The sequence below is a fragment of the Dama dama genome, chromosome 12 (assembly GCF_033118175.1).
Source record: "Dama dama isolate Ldn47 chromosome 12, ASM3311817v1, whole genome shotgun sequence".
Lineage (NCBI taxonomy): Eukaryota > Metazoa > Chordata > Mammalia > Artiodactyla > Cervidae > Dama > Dama dama.
Window position 1 is genome coordinate 2,507,641 of NC_083692.1, and position 16,355 is coordinate 2,523,995.

General features: G+C 50.6%; 1 protein-coding gene across 7 annotated transcripts in view; it reads left to right on the top strand.

The window, feature by feature from the left end:
* The window catches only part of TTC7B (tetratricopeptide repeat domain 7B), a 265,869-nt gene that overhangs the window by 209,562 nt on the left and 39,952 nt on the right, over positions 1-16,355 (top strand). For 3 of the 7 annotated variants that reach the window (XM_061156424.1, XM_061156426.1, XM_061156427.1), the window contains exon 17: positions 4,523-4,620. The exons of 1 other annotated variant lie outside the window; for it this stretch is intronic. In XM_061156424.1, coding sequence (XP_061012407.1) covers positions 4,523-4,620 — 98 coding nt within the window. Of the gene's footprint in view, positions 1-4,522; positions 4,621-8,538; positions 8,701-11,283; positions 11,335-16,355 lie in introns of all 7 variants that reach the window. 3 more of the 7 variants (XM_061156423.1, XM_061156425.1, XM_061156428.1) reach the window with 2 other exon arrangements.

Consider the following 16,355-nt stretch of genomic DNA (forward strand, 5'->3'; position numbering starts at 1 on the left):
ACTCATGTCCATCAAGTTGGTGATGCCATCCAAATGTCTCATCCTCTGTCGTCCCCTTCTCCTCCCACCTTCAATCTTTCCCAGCATCAGGGTCTTTTCAAATTTGTCAGTTCTTCACATCAGGTGGCCAAAGTATTGGAGTTTCAGCTTCAGCATCAGTCCTTCCAACGAACACCCAGGACTGATCTCCTTTAGGATGGACTGGTTGGATCTCCTTACAGTCCAAGGGACTCTCAAGAGTCTTCTCCAAAACCACAGTTCAAAAGCATCAATTTTTTAGTGCTCAGCTTTCTTTATAGTCCAATTCTCACATCCATACATGACCACTGGAAAAACTATTGCTTTGACTAGATGGACCTTTGTTAGAAAAATAATGTCTCTGCTTTTTAATATGCTGTCTAGGTTTCTCATAGCTTTTCTTCCAAGGAGCAAGCTTCTTTTAATTTCATAGCTGCAGTCACCATCTGCAGTGATTTTGGAGCCCCCAAAATAAAATCTCTCACTGTTTCCATTGTTTCACCATCTATTTGCCATGAAGTGACAGGACCAGATGATCTTAGTTTTCTGAATGCTGAGTTTTAAGCCAAATTTTTCACTCTCCTCCTTCACTTTCATCAAGAGGCTCTTTAGTTCTTCACTTTCTGCCATAAGGGTGGTGTCATCTGCATATCTGAGGTTATTGATATTTCTCCCGGTAATCTTGATTCTGCTTGTGCTTCCAGTCTGGCATTTCGCATGATGTACTCTATATATAAGTTAAATAAGCACGGTGACAATATACAGCCTTGACGTACTTCTTTCCTGATTTGGAACCAGTCTGTTGTTCCATGTCTGGTTGTAACTGATTTCTTAAGAGGCAGGTAAGATGGTCTGGTATTCCCATCTCTTTCAGAATTTTCCACTGTTTATTGTGATCCACACAGTCAAAGGCTTTGGCATAGTCAATAAAGCAGAAATAGATGTTTTTCTGGAACTCTTTTGCTTTTTCAATGATCCATTGGATGTTGGCAATTTGATCTCTGGTTCCTCTGCCTTTTCTAAATCCAGCTTGAACATCTGGAAGTTCACACTTCACTTATTGTTGAAGCCTGGCTTGGAGAATTTTGAGTATTACTTTGCTAGCATGTGAGATGAGTGCGCAACAACTACCGCAGTTATGCGGTAGTTAGAACATTCTTTGGCATTTCCTTTCTTTGGGATTGGAATGAAAACTGACCTTTTCCAGTCCTGTGGCCACTGCTGAGTTTTCCAAGCATATTGAGTGCAGCACTTTCACAGCACCATCTTTTAGGATTTGAAATAGCTCAGCTGGAATTCCATCACGTCCACTAGCTTTGTTCACAGTGGTGCTTCCTAAGGCACACTTGACTTCACATTCCAGGATGTCTGGCTCTAGGTGAGTGATCACACCAGCGTGGTTACCTGGGTCGTAAAGATCTTTTTTGTGTAGCTCTTCTGTGTATTCATGCCACCTCTTCTTCATGCTGACAGTCACCAGGATTTTGGAGGAACTCTTCTTTTAGCAAAGTGTGCTCTCACTCATCTTCAGAGCAGTCCCATGAAACGGGCAAATGTTGTGTTCTGTCAGACCCTTTTTACTGATGAGAAAGTTGAGTTCAGGAGTGAAGGGAGCTTCTCTTGTTCGTGTGATCCTGCCTTAAGACGCCTGGGAAATGCTACAGTTTCCTCTCCAGAGCACCCCCCCCCCCACCACCGTTACATCCAGTGTTTATCGTGTACCCGGCACTCTCTCAGAGCCAGGAAGGGACACAGCTGTGATGAACTCTAGGATTCCGGCTCCCAGTCCCCCACCAGCTTTCCTCTTGCTGTTGGAGAATTTCCAAGAGAAGTTCCTGGTTTCCAGAACAGCTTAACCATCAGTAGAGTGTACTCTGGATTTTCAGCCCTGATTTAGGGGAACAGGAATTACCCGGATGTGTACATCTCCATGTGTGGATTTCTGCAGCTTATGTGCAGTGGATTTGAGGCTCCTTCCAGTTTCCTTTCCCTAAACCTCTACTGACACCACTGCTGGGAATGGTTTTCCCTTCCTTTCTGCCAGCCTCCTTGGGAGGGGGTCTTGGCACCTAAGGGCAAGACAGAGAGGAAGGGAGGTGACAGGTCTATCGGGAAGGTGGTCCATAGAGGCTGCCAAGCAGATGTATCCCAGAGGGAGAGGGGGGCTCGCAGGGGGACAGGAAACTCAAGGGCTGCCCAGGCCTCCCCGGCCCCTTCTCCCTCCTCCTGTGGCTCATGGTGAAGGCAGGGTCTGCAGCACATAAGCGAAGAACTGAAGCCTGCTTGAAGCATCCAGCGGGATTCTCAGTCACTAAGTCAGGGTGGAAACAAAAGCGTCTCCATTCAGAGTAGTTATTGTTGCTTATATACCGCGGAGATAAAGGAAGGAATATAACCATACGGAGTTTCTCAGCTGGTGGCAGAGAAACAGGTCAACAGGTCCTGTGTCCTCACTGGGTGATCTGCATAAGCCGAGACTTTGTCTTAGCTGGAGTTTCTGACACCTGGAGTCGGGGGTCCTTGATTCGGCTTCCCCACGCCTGCCATCACGTGAGCCCAGAGGCATGCTTGCAGGCACAGTACTTGTGTGCCCAGAAGTTGGAACTCTTCTGAATGCTCCATCTGCATGACCTCAGTTCAGCCTGACTCGTGCGATTGTAGGAAGACAATCTTCATCCTCATCTCACAGGGAAGTCACTGAAGCATGCAGGAAGTGGCCTTGCTCAAAGTGACCTACCATCAGGGACAGATGTAGGAAAGAACCCGGCCTCCTGCCCGGCTGGGTTCCAGGACGCAGCAGCCAGCCCTGTGCTCTGAAACTTGGTGCAGTGGGAAGCCTGGAGCAGACAGTTCCCATCCTCTTACCAGGGTCCAGGTCACTGAAAACCTAGGCACGTCCTTCCCTCGCGGTTCCAGCACCTCACTGTGTGTCCTGGAATCAATCCCCAAGGTGATGAAAAATGTCACTATATTTTGAGATCACATCTTCCCAAAACTCCTAGGTGGGGACCTATTGCAACATTCAGATAATTAACTCTTTGTCAAATTTTTATAGTATTTTTGTAATTATATTAAAAATACATACCTGAACAGAACAATGCTAGAAACATTCAGTTGGTAATGTGATTAATGCAAATTTGCACAGACTTTTATGCTGTCTTCTGCTCAGAGACATTTATTGTTTCTCAGACATGGAAATAATTAATAGAATAGTTTCCAAAAAACATGTATCCAGTGATGTCATAAGTATAGGCTGACAAACAGTCTGTACTGAAGCAAGTTTCCTTCTGTTTCCTGTGGATTTCTCTAACTACATCACCGGACGTGGAAATTACAGCCTGCAAACCATATTAAGTTTCATAGCAAATCTTGTTTGTACCACTTTTAGCAGCAGCTGCAGAGAGGAAGGAAATCGTGTCCCTTTATTGTAGAAGTTGAATTTCTTGACAATAACAACTAAAAAAAAATCATCCGTAGAGCCCCCAGATTAAAAAAAAAAAAAGAATGGATTGGAAGAAAAGCGTTAGACTCAAACCTCAAGAGACAGATGTGCATCTTTGCTAGAGTATCGTGATGGAGGAAAAAAGCAGGCAGTTGTTTTCATTGTGTTTGCTCACAGGCTTCTGAGAATTAGAGGCGGGATAGTGTGAGCGAAGGTCCGTGAATGAACGGTGTTTCACTCCCGATAGGCCTGTGTGGTCTCCCTGTGACTCACCTGAGGAGTGGCCAGTGCCGTTTTGCAGGAACAGCCTGCGGGGGGTCGGTGCAGGACGCTGGCTGGGAGCGCCAGCCGGGAGGCTGCTGGCAGAACCCTCGGGGCCTCCCTGAGGCTGTCCTCTCCTGCTCAGGAGCGCTGGCCGGGGGCTCTCTGCCAGCCCCCCAGCCCGCGTGCAGCCTCACACCACCTCGCCCTCGTTCATTAGATAGAGGTCTCCACCGCATCATTGATCGTAAAGGCTTGTTCTCGGGACCCAAACGAGGCTGTGACTGTGATCAGCCTTTGAAAAGTAAGGCCCAGTGGTTCTTGAATTCGGGTCCACATTGGAACCAACGGGGGAGCTTTGAACACCAGCACTTCTGATCTATTGGGTTGGGCAGGACCCGGGCCTCAGCGGTTTATCGAGATGCCCCAGGTGGTCTTTCTGGGACGCCACCGCCTGGAAGCATGTGTGCCGAGCGCAGGTTCCAGGAGGCAACGGGAGGATGGCGCGCTCACGGGCCGGGCTGGCGAGCCTGGCGCCCAGCTGTGTGTCTCCGCGGCGGGGAGACGCTGGCTCCACGTTTCCATCTCCCGCACTAGCTCGGGCCTGCGGGTGCAGTTTAAGCCGCACTGGGGATACAGATGCTGAAAGGAAGCCGGCCCAGGGAAAGCTGGATGCGTGGTGACAGGTGACCAGGTGCCAAAGAACGTCAGAAACGCGTTTCAGGGGTGGCGATCGGGTGCTTCTGTTTCCTTCCCCCGCCCACCCTCCCAGTGACTGACCTTTGCAGCTGTGTTTTGCAGTGATTCTGGACGTGGGAGCAGCCTCTTAGATAGAACCATTGCTGACAGACGACAGCTTAATACAATTACTTTGCCAGACTTCAGCGATCCCGAGACAGGTGAGACTGAAAGGCCAGCGGGGCAGACGTGGTGTCAACCAGAATTGGGCGGGGTCCGGCCCCAGCCCCGCGGGGCCCAGGGTGGGAAGGCGTCCTCAGGGAAACGGGCTCACCTCCCCACCTGTCGGGCCTTTCCCCGTGTCTTTTTCAAGCCTGTGTTCGTGGTGGGGGCCGTCCTATTCCTTGCCAACACAACTCTTTGAAATCTTTCTATTTTTCCCGTTGCTCTTGGAGCCAAAATTCGAAACTAAAATTAGACTCTTCCCGTCCCCTCCGAGCGTCCCTCGGCTTCTGTGTTTCTTTGTCTCTCTTTAGATTTCAGACTTGCTGAAATCAAGGTTTCGGTGTCTCATCCGTGGCACCCATGAACACACATCCACCCCGCAAAGAACCCCTGCGAGGGGCAGCTGGGTTCTGAGCCTCCGAGTCTACTGACCCCAAGAGGAGGCCCGCTGCATTTCCTGCCTCTCTGCAGATATTAGCACGTCAGTTTGCATCTGTGTTTCTACAGTTGCCTAAGTACAGGGGGGTAGAGATACCTCTGTCATCTCCAGAAGTGCAGACAGGTAGTTTTGGATAGGAATACCGACATCTCAGGGCCGTTTGGAGGACTCAATGGACCCACGGAGTATTAAGACGTGCCCAGCTGTGAGCCTCAGAGGCAGTCCCAGAGTGTCGTTGGGAGCGGGTTCTGCAGCCTCCCCGCCACCCGCACGGGGCTCTGTGTCAGACTTCGTCCACCTCCGGGCACCCCCAGCCTCCTGGGGGTTGCCCTTACGAGAGGAGCCTCCCGGCCTCAGGTCCTGACCCGGCCCCTCCAAAGAGCCAGAGCTCAGCCGAGGCCTCCGCGGGGAGTCAGCCCAGAGAGTCTCTCCCCGGGGACGGGAGCCGGGCGCAGTCCTCACCCGAGCTGTTCTCGCAGCTGCCCGCCTTGCCCGACTAGGCCCCCTTCCCAGACCTCAAGTCGGCTCAGGAAGCCTGACCGCAGGGCCCTGGGGCTCCGCGGTCAGGAGAGCCCTGGGAGCAGCAGGAATTTAAGTCCGTGTCCTTTACCAGCCGCTGCTCCAAGTGCAGGCTAGGAAGGCCGCGGGGAGACTCATCCCTGGAGTGCCTGGGCCCCGGGCTTAGGGCCAGTCACTGGAGGGCTTAGGTGTGAACCATGCCGACCCTGAGCTGGGCTCTGCTCACGGTCCAATCCCACTGGAGGGATGTACGTGACCCCTCGCTGCAGAAAAGGGAAGGTCATGCTCTTAGGCTCCGCGAGGCGAGGCTCGGACCTCCAGGGAGAGAAGACAGGGAGGTGATTCTCGCCAGCTCCTAGCAGCTGCCGCCCGGGGCCTCCTCCCCAGCCAGGACCCTGCGAGGAGCCTGGTACTGAAGTCAGACCCCCTGTCCTTCCAGCTGCTCAGGGTCTTCATTTGCCCAGAGGTCCCCAAAATTTCATCTACATCACGATACAAACAGGCAGGAGAAAATGAGTGAGGCCCCTGGGGTTCGTTCTCCCCGTTGCCCCAGGAACATTCCCCGCTCAGGCCCTCAGGAGGCTCCTCCTCAGAGGAAACCTCAGGTGCCATAGCATCCAGGCGAGGTGTGGCTCGTGCCCAGCGGGCGTGGCTGGCCTTGTCCGCCGTGGGCACCGCTGTCCCTGAATCCCAAGCCAGGTGGGCTCCACACTGCCCGGGCACAGGCTCCCAGGTGCTGGCCAGCGGCCGTGTCATTGTGGTGTTGTGGTTTGCTACACGAGCCCCTCCAGGACCCTTCTCACCCGCCCTGCCCGGGAGCCCCACATCGCTGGTTTTACCACCACCAGCACTTACCCAGGAGGCTAGGGAGCCGGAAAAATGGAAGGCCACATTAGCAGACCTTGTCAGTGGCAGACTGGTCATAAATGATGGCAGAACATTCTGAGATGATCCTTTAAATCCAAGAGACTTAAAAAACCTTAAATTAGACAGACTCTACTATAAATGGAAAAGATGCCTCCGTCTTGATGAATAAAGGGCAGTTTGGTACAGCTGGGCCCGTGGGCAGTTCCAGGAGGGCAGCGGTGCCTACTGGTGCCTCTGTGTGGACCCCTGTCTCCAGAACGACCCACAGATTTAGCTTAAGCTCTGATTCCGAAGGTTCGGTAGAGATGCTCTGCTTCCTCCCTGCCCTCCTCCCTCGCTTTTCCTAAAGATAACCATTTTTATTAGCTTTTGGTTTTCCCTTCCATGCAAATAAGCTTAGATCTTATTTCCCCCGTCCCTTGACTTGAAAATAGCAGACTGTGTCTGGACTGCTCGGCCCCCATGGGGGTCCCTTCACGCGTCCCCCGCTCCCCCTGCCTCCGTCAACGGAGAGTGGGGCTTTTTTACAGCCCCACAGTCAGTGGCTTTTCTAAGTGCCCTGAAGGACCCAAGCCTCTACCAGGGGCACAGTGGGTGAAGACGCGTGCCCGGCTCAGAGGCTACCTCCCGCGGTCACGACACCGCCCACCCCGTGACAGCAGTGCAGGAGAGCCCTTCTCAAAGCCACAGGCCCCGTTTTGTTTTCCAGAGCTAAAGTTTATTTCCCTTTTATTTTTTTAAATTTTCTATTGTGGAAAAACTTCAAATATGCCCACATAGAGATACTAATGCCATGAGTTCGCATGTACCTACCACCAGCCTCCAACAATTCCTATTCTTTTTTCCTTTATCTCTGCTGTCCAACACTTAGTTTTTGTAAGGTATTTTGAGGCAGATCTCAGATATCATATTTTGCCTGTTAAAATTTCAATATATGTGTCAAACAGATAAGAGTTCTTTAAAAGTCTAGCCAAGGTTCCCTCATCATACATCTGGGTCATGAGGAGGTACAGGCTCAGTTCCCACCCCTGCAGTTGTCCAGATGCAGATCTGAACCGTAACAGGAGGGGAGCCCAAATCCAGAAGCCTCAGACTGGCCGGGTCCACTGTGGCCAGAGAGTGGACGTTGGTTTTCTTAAATGGGTGTGGCAGAGTGAAAGAGAACTGTGAAGAATCTGCTTTCCCTTCTAACATCCCCTCTCAGCCCCCTCCTCTCCCCACCCCCGCCTCTCTCGTCCAGTAGGTCCTAGCCATCAAAAGAGACTCAATGGAATGACAGTCTTTTAACTCTGAAGCTATGAGTCATTGTCTTTTCTTTGGAATAAGTTAGTTCCTTAAATAGAGGATGAAAAGAAAATTTTTTTTCTTCCTTTTGCCTTCAAAACAGGATGTGGAGTAAGGGGATTTATTTATTTAATCATTGGTGGATATTGCCAGACACCTATCCAAAGTAAAATGATTCTTTCACCTTGAAAGTTTGCCCCATTTTGTCCGGGAAAGTTTTTAATTGTCTTGGTGGTGGTTCTTCCTCCTGTGGTGTGTCTCTCCAGCTGAAGACTGGAGGCCACCGCACCCAACCGTGGCCCAGTCTAGCGAGCTTACACTCCATTGCCGAGATGCTGGGAGCTGGCCCATGGTTGCCCCTCAATAGCTGCACCTAGCAAAACCTTAGTTTTCAAGTAAATTTTATATAAGTGCTTCTCATAAAAAACAAATCAGGAAAAGTCAAGTTCTAATCCTTTCCAATTGAAAAGCAAATAGTTTCTTTCCCTCTAGAATGTTGCGGATATTATAGGTTAAAGACGTATTATTTTCAATGGATCATACTGCTGAATCTGTACCCAGGTAAATCTGAGTTATTTTTATTCCATGGTGTTGTTGCAGAACAAATAATAACCAGTGGAAAAACAGCAAATTTGTTTTCTTCGAAAAGCACTTGTATTCTATTGTCAAGTAGAGGAATGATTGTGTATTACATGACCTCATTTTCTTTGCAGCTTATGTGAGTATATTAAAAGCTAGTTTATTTTTTTTGTGTTTCTAAAGTTTTTTTGCCTTTATCCTTTTTTTTCTCTTTCACTTTTTTTAGTGTCAGATTCCTCCTCCTCCTCCTCTCTTTCAAGAACCGAGTCTCCTCTCCACCTGTTTGTGTCTTCTCATCTCCACTCTCACCCCAAACCCGATACCTTTGTGTGGCCCCCAGCTGCACGCTCAGTCAGTGACCCGGGCCCCTGCCAGGAAGCCTCTCTGTGTAAACGTGGTTTATGTTTCTTTTTGTTCCTTTCTTGTTAGACCTGCTTCATTTGCCTGATGTTTTATTTTCTGATAATCTTCCTAACTGATAAGCTGGCTAGCAAACTCCATCAAATTCAACTGACAGAAAATCTTGCTAGTTTGAAAACCCAAACGCTGCCTGGGGCAGAAGATGATGTTGCTGAGTTCTGCCCTCCCCTCCGAAAAGCAGAGGAAACCTGTTTTGAGCAGAATCAACAGAAGTTTTTCTAGAACACTGCTTCTGGCTCTTGGGCACTCCTGTGATTTCCTGGAGTTGATATCAATGCATAAAGATCCTATTTTCTTAAAAAAGACAAACTAGAACATTCCTAATTATTTCCAGTTTTCAATTTAGAAATGAATTCAACAAGTATGTCATAATCAAGGTCGTATTCTAGAGATGTCGGTCATCTGCCTTTTAAATATGTGGTTCTCAGAGCTTATGGTGTGCTACAGTCACCCAGAGAGCTTTGAAAACTGCAGATTCCATGGGTCCGACCCCCAGAGTTTACGATTTAGGAGGCCTGAGCTGGGGCTCAAGAATATGCATTTATGAAATACCTCCTCATGATTCCACTGCCAGGGGGTTGTGTCCTGCATTTTGGAAAACAAGGCTATAAATTGTTTTCCATTTGCAGGGAAAGAGAATGCAGGGCTTGTGTCATGAATCTAGGCAGGGAAATTGAACAGTGTTTTAATCTAATCTTGCTTTTAAATAATAGGGACATTTGAAAGTCTGTTTTGGGTCCTGTCAATTAAAAAAAAAAGATCCCTGTATTAAAACGAGACACTGGTTGATAAAGTCCTTAAATGGCACCTAAATGTGGGTCTCACCAGGAGATCCACCCTTGTTCTTCCACTCATTTATTTAATGCTCACTTTACCTGCAACACGACCAGAAAATTTAATCTCTATATCCATGATTTATAAGGGCTCATCTTTGGTCCAAACACTCAGTTATATACTGAACAAAAGCTCAGCATATAAAGAACTACTCTCACTAATGTGCTCATATTTCTGATGGTGACCTGCTGTGTTAGACTCACTCATGCGTGCACACACACACACACACACACACACACACACACACAGAAAGGAGACTATCATCTAAAATAAATCATTTAAACCAAGAAACACTCTGACCTTACTTATCTGCATAGTAATTGTTCTGAACTCAGCCTCAATGGCAATCCCATTTTTACGAAATGGAAGATGAAGATAATGTTTATAAACTGCTTACGTAGTTTTTAATCCGCTTCTTAAAATAGACATTTTCCCTTAATACAATGACTAGGAGCAGTTGCCAACTTTGGTTTTTTTTCTATTTTGGTTTTTTCAGAAAAGTTGTTTTTTACATTGACTTTTGCCCAGCTTGAGGGTGGGGTTCTTAAAATGGAATCTTACTGTTCCAGATATCCCCAGGTGGCTTAGTTGTAAAGAATTCACCTGCCAATGCAAGAGATGCAGGTTTGATCCCTGGGTGGTGAAGATCCCCTGGAGGAGGAAATAGCAACCCGTTCCAGTGTTCTTGCCAGGAAAATCCCATGGACAGAGGAGCCTAGCAGGCTACAGTCCATGGGGTCCCAAAGAGTCAGACACGACTTAGCGACTGAACGACAGCAAGAAAAACAGTTCTAGAATGACACTAGATATTCCCACTACCCCTTCCCTTCTTGTTTGCGCAACAAACCCACCTACCTCCACACCCGCCAGTATTTACCTCGTTGCATCCCAAGAAGTCCTGTGTCCCTTTAAACCTCTGAGGACTGGGGTCCAGCCTCTTCTGGTGGGACCCCTGATATCAGATGAATTAGCAGATGGGAAGGGCAGCGCGCACCCCTGGGCTTTCTGGTGAACATATCAGGAACCAAAAGCGCTCAGTGGTTTGTCTCCACAAAGCTCGGAGTCACCTTCCGTCCTCAGGGAGCCCCTCGATGGTCACCAGGTGTTCTAAGACGGAAGCACCAAGGATCTTGCCTCCCAGCCACAAACACAGCATTCAGCTAGAGAAGGGAAAACATGCCACATGTGCCTAGTAAAGGTAGAATTTCTTGATTAAAATTATAATAAATTTGAATGCCAGCTCTTTCCCCTAGAACAGATAGCCTAGACCTAAAGCTTCATGAATCCCACCCCGCGCCCCCCCCCCCAATCCTTTGGCTTCACAGGATCGAACACTAGCCCAACCCTACAACTGTTGGAATCATGAAGAGGCTTAATGTGTGGAAATATCTGAAAATTGCTGTTTGATTATTTTTCCCTTCCCCTTGGAATTTCCTGCCCTGGAAACAAAACAGTCCATGAATTGGTCAGCTTTCACGTGCTGAGTGAACATTTAAACACGGAGGGGAATGCCCAGTTGGCCTTCCTTTGCTTTAAAAAAAAAAAAATCATTGTTAGTGGAAAAACATATGTCACCCTTGAACTGAAATCTGATTCCAGAGAACCAGACTTACAGTTGGAAGGTTATGGGAACTCCATTTGCTTTTTTAGCCTTAATTTTGATTTTTCAAATGTTTGTTTCTTGGTTTTAATTTTTGGTTTGATTTGTTGTTCCAAGGCAACTCTCCAGAAGTGTACTTTCATGGTTTTCCCTCCCTTTTTTCAGTTAGTAAGTAGTTTACCAATCTATTAACTTTTCCGAGGGTCTCCAGAGTCACGCTACCCTCCACCGTGCAGTGTGTTGTGGCTGTTGATTCCTGGGAATGTTCAGATGGCCTGGACCCTAAGCTGCCACCCGCTTGCTCACTCCTCGTGGGGCCCAGCTCTCGCGAGATTCTAACGCTTCCTCCTGCAGCTTGGGTTTAAATACGGAGGAGGCAGCACTTGGAAGGACTACAGAAGGAGGCATTGCAGGAAAAATGCCTACGTGAAGGCATGCTCTGGGTTGGTCAGCAGCCCCGTAGTGACTGATCAAAAGTGTGAGACAACTAGGCTTCCCAGTGAGGGTCATCTGTAGATTTGGGGTGGAGGGAACTAGTTGAATCTCAAAATCCTTTCTGGTTCAACCCCTATTGCTACATAGAAAAAGCGATTCCCTTTCAATAGGGTAAAATGAGGCTTGACATATTTATACAGTGGTCTTAACCCTTTCGATAAAAACAGCCTGAAGTCTCAGGAAGGCCAGGGGAACCTGGGTTCAGCAGGCAGTTCTGCAGAGGAACCCATGCAACTCATTTAACCTTCCTGGCCTTTGGTTCCTCACCTGTGAGGATCTAAGTTTGCTTGTTATTATGTTCACACACCTGGCTTCCCAGGTGGCACTAGTGGTAAAGAACCCGCCTGCCAATGCAGGAGACGCATGAGACACCAATTCGATCGCTGGGTCAGGAAGATCCCCTGGAGAAGGAAATGGCAGACCACTCCAGTATTCCTGCCTGGACAGAGGAGCCTGGCGGGCTACGGTCCGTGAGGTCACACAGAGTCGGACACAACTGAAGCGACTTTAGCACGCTGTTCACACTCGCCTTTGTGGTTTACCAGGAGCTGATCCTGATTTTAAGCCTCTACCAGCCCCTGTGGCTCCCAGAGGGCAGTGACCGGCCAGGCGGGGAGAGCTGCCTGGAATGTAGCCGCTAGGCCACCCCCCTCACCCCTGAGCTGTGGGCGCCCACCCCGCGGTCATCATTCTGGAGGGAGACCTGGGTTGATGTTCTGTTCTCCTCTCCAAGAATGTGCCAGCTGATGTTCCTGGCTTCATTTTATATCACCAATTCTGGTGAAACTGCTGATCTCTTTAGGAACCCAAAGAAGAGAATAATATTAAGGAAAAACACACACCGCTCAAATGAAGCAAGGTGAGAGAGAAAGCCGAGGTGGTGAGCGTTTTTATTATTGACTTTGTGTCTTCTGACATTTAAAAACGTCGGTCAGGATCAGGAAGTGACCAGCCGGTGAGGTGGTGAACTTCACCTTCTGCCTCTGCCTAACAGGAAAAAGTCACTTTTTAATCTGTATATGAAAAGGTCACTCTAGTGATGGCCCCACTGCTTTTGAGGGGTGGCAGTTTTAAAAACAGCCTTCATGATGGAAGTGTGAATGTTTTCTTGCTCTTTTTATTAAAATTAATTCTCTTAAATAGTTCGGGCTTCCCTGGGGGCTCAGATGGTAAAGAATCTACTTGCAACGTGGGGGGTCTCAGGTTCCATCCCTGGGTGGGAAAGATCCCCTGGAGGAGGGCACGTCCACCCACCGCAGTGTTGCTGCCTGGAGCGTCCCACGGACAGAGGCTGCAGTCCGCGGGGTCACAGAGGGTCGGACACGACTGAGCGAGAAACACTGGCCACTTCGGCACGTCCACTTAGGTAGTTCTAGGGTGTCTTTCTCTAAGCGAGGTGAGTGGCAGTTCAGGAGGGGGACACGTCAGTACTGCGGCCCTCGGGCTGACGCTCGGGCTGCGTGTCCGGTAGTGAGCCTGCGGCCCAAAGCCGGGGGCCTTCTCCGCGGGCCGCGTGCAGAGGAGCAGCTCTGCCCAGGGGCGGGCACTTCGCTGCAGAGTGGCGGGCTCAGGACTGTGCAGCCGGGGAGGGGGTCGGGCAGGTGGGGAGCCTCCCCGTGTAGTCCTCCCGAAGGTACTGCCTCCCGCCCGCAGCCGGCTCTCGGGCTCCCTCCGACGGCCGGCCCCCCGCATGCCTGCTGAGCGCCCCGCCAACACCCCCGGAGCACGCTGGCCGCTGCGCATGCCCCCTGCCGCCGGGGTACTTCCCGACGCTTTCCCTGGAAAGGACCCCCCTCCCCTTTCAGGAGGAAAGCACGTCCCATCAGGTCTGAACTGTGCTTGATACTCTGTGAAAGTCACTGGGAGTCGTGACCTCGTCTTGGGACTGGGGGGTTGGCTTGTGCAGATGTACATGGCTATCTTAGTCTCCTTTTCACGCAGGGAAGAAGGAAGGTAGCTATGAGAATAGCCCCCAAAGGTACTGATCAGCATAGCCCACAAGCAGGGGGCCTCACGGAGGGCAGAAGGCAGATGGAACCCGCAATGGCCCCTAGGGCCGCACTGCCGGGGTGCACCCCAGCCCCCCACTTGAGGGGGGCAGCCCTCCAGGGGCCAGAATACGGAAGGGAGACCCTTGACAGCCCCATGTGAGGAGCCCACCCCCCAAAGCAGAGGCAGGACCACCTCCAGCGGAGATGGGGATTGTCCTAACCCAGAGTTGAGGGGTGGGCGAGGAGGGAAAACGGTCCGTGTTTTCAAAGGATTCCGAGAAGAGCGGGGGCCCGGTGCCTCCTGCCCTTCCTCGCTGGCTGCTCGGGCCCGGGCCGCTGAGGCTCCCGGAGCGCAGGGACCCGGCGTGAGGAGGTCGCTGGACCACCTCTCATCAGGTCCGAAGCCTCGACTTGAGAAACAGGCATCCTTCTCCTGTTAAAGAGGGAAGATTTGGAGCACAGCTGTCTGGCCGAGTGCTCACGCGTTCAGATCACCGTTCCGTGCGCGGGGCCTTTGAGAAGTGACGCGGCTTTTTTCCTCTATTTCATTGTTGGGGGGAGGGACACAGCTTCGAAGAACCGGAGGCCGAGTGAACTCTGCCGACAGGTAGCACCGAGTCATTTCAGGACCGAGGGAAAACAAATGCAGAGAGCTCTGGGCGGTGGGCAACTCGTGCACACCCGGGCTCTTCTCGGAGCAGCGCCGGGGGGCCGGGTGCCTGCAAGGCTGCCCCGGGCGGAGGGGACGTGGGCGACGAGCGGAGAGGCAGGACTCGGTGCAGCCCCGCGCCGCGTTCACGCGCAGAGGCTTCCGAGCTGACCCTCCAGGGGGGAGCAGAGGGCAGCCCGAACCCAGCGCGGACACTGAGACGTGGGTCCGCTCTAGCTCTTTGGTAGAGGGGTGGTTGTTCTTTTTCGCGCGTCAGTAGCGCAGCTGTCAGTTGTTCCTGGGCTGTGATGCTCACCAAGTCAGCAGGGCTGTATCTGAGACCTGTTCCTCTTCTACACTCTGTGAGGATGGGAGGGGAGAGGGAAGGTGGACCTCGTCCAAACCACAGCAGCTTACCTAAGGCCACCAGAAGAGTCGAGAGGGCCGCCGGAGTACAAAAACACGCCAGGCAGTCGGTGACCCTGCTTGTGAAAACGGAGGTGACCGAACGCAACCCGGCCGTGAAGTTTACTGTGCCTCTTGTGTAAGAGCTTACGGGCTCTGAGGTTCCTCTGCCTGATGAGCCTCAAGTACTGAAACTGGGTCCACGTCGGAGTCGGTGTGAAACTGACCGCAGGTGTGGTGAGCTGTGGAGAGGATTTGGGAAAGCTGTCAGCTGCAGAGGCAGTGTGAGCTGGCTGGACCCGGTGTCCTGCTTCTGGCAGGGTTTCTCTGCGGGCGTCAGATGATAGGAATGGGGGGTAGGAATCCTCCAGGGGTGCGGAGCTGGGATTCCACTTCCTGAGGTCAGGGGCCCGGCATCTGTATCAGCAGCCCCCCTTCCACACCCCACCCAGATGGTGGTCCTAAGCGAGGACTGATAAAGACCATGGAGCTGGGGATCAGAACAGTTCTTCAAGCGGCTCTTTGCCGATGTATCAAATGTCCAAAGCAGCATTTTCTCCTGGGCATCTAGGTGGGAGGAAATTCAGCTCTCCTCAGCTCCAGGACATCGTGTACCCCTTGGACACAGAACCTAGGCCAGGTTTCAGGGCCCATGCGCCCCTGCCCACGTCACTGTCGGTTCAGTTGGTTTCACGGTGGCTTTTCAGAGCCCCTGCACCCTGTGACTGAGGGACTTGGTGGCTGCTCGGCCCTGAGGGTTCTGACAGGGATAAGCACTTCTCAAATTAATGTGATAAATAGGAGATGCTCAGTGGCCAGACACGTCCCCTGGATCACCTGTCAAACCTGATTATCTGGAAGCTTATTCCTCCAGAGTCTTGGATTTCAAATTAGAAATATGCCTTCTGTTCCTCCCTCTAATTCCTTTCTCAAGCCTCAGTTTGTCCACTTCCCTTGGAGGGATAATCCTCTTCACCCCCATGCACGCTGTAAGAATACATTTGCTTTCATAAGAAAGAAAGGGTTGCTTTAAAACTAGGTTGGTCAGGACTAGTGTTTCTAGATGCTTGCCTACGTAAATCAAAATCTATCTTGGCACTTACCATTTCAGTCCTATGCAACGGGAAGATGCAGGTTGTTTTGATTATTTTTTGTAATCAGATTTATCCATTCTAATTCATAGTGATGCTTATCCCTTTCTTCCTCCAAATTCTAACCCAGTGGAAGAGTTTGATATATTGCACTATTGCCAGGAAGAATGAAAGTGAAATTTCAAGTCACTCTCGGTCGTGTCCAACTCTTTGCGACCCCATGGACTATAGAGTCCATGAACTTCTCCAGGCTAGAATACTGGAGTGGGTTGCCGTTCCCTTCTCCAGGGGATCCTCTCAACCCTGGGATTGAACCCAGGTCTCCCGCGTTGCCGGCGGATTCTTTACCCACTGAGCCACAAGGGAGGCCCTGTAGACATTAGCTATGAAGTATTTTTATCATTACTGTAAATCACCTGCTCCTGTTAATAAATGTTGGATGCTCAGATACCTACCCCTCGCTCAGAGCCTGAAGGGTGCCTGCCCCCTGAGGTGTGTGTGAAAAGGGATCATCCGGGAAGGAGACAGTTGTTTCTGACGGACCTCCGTCGCCCTCCC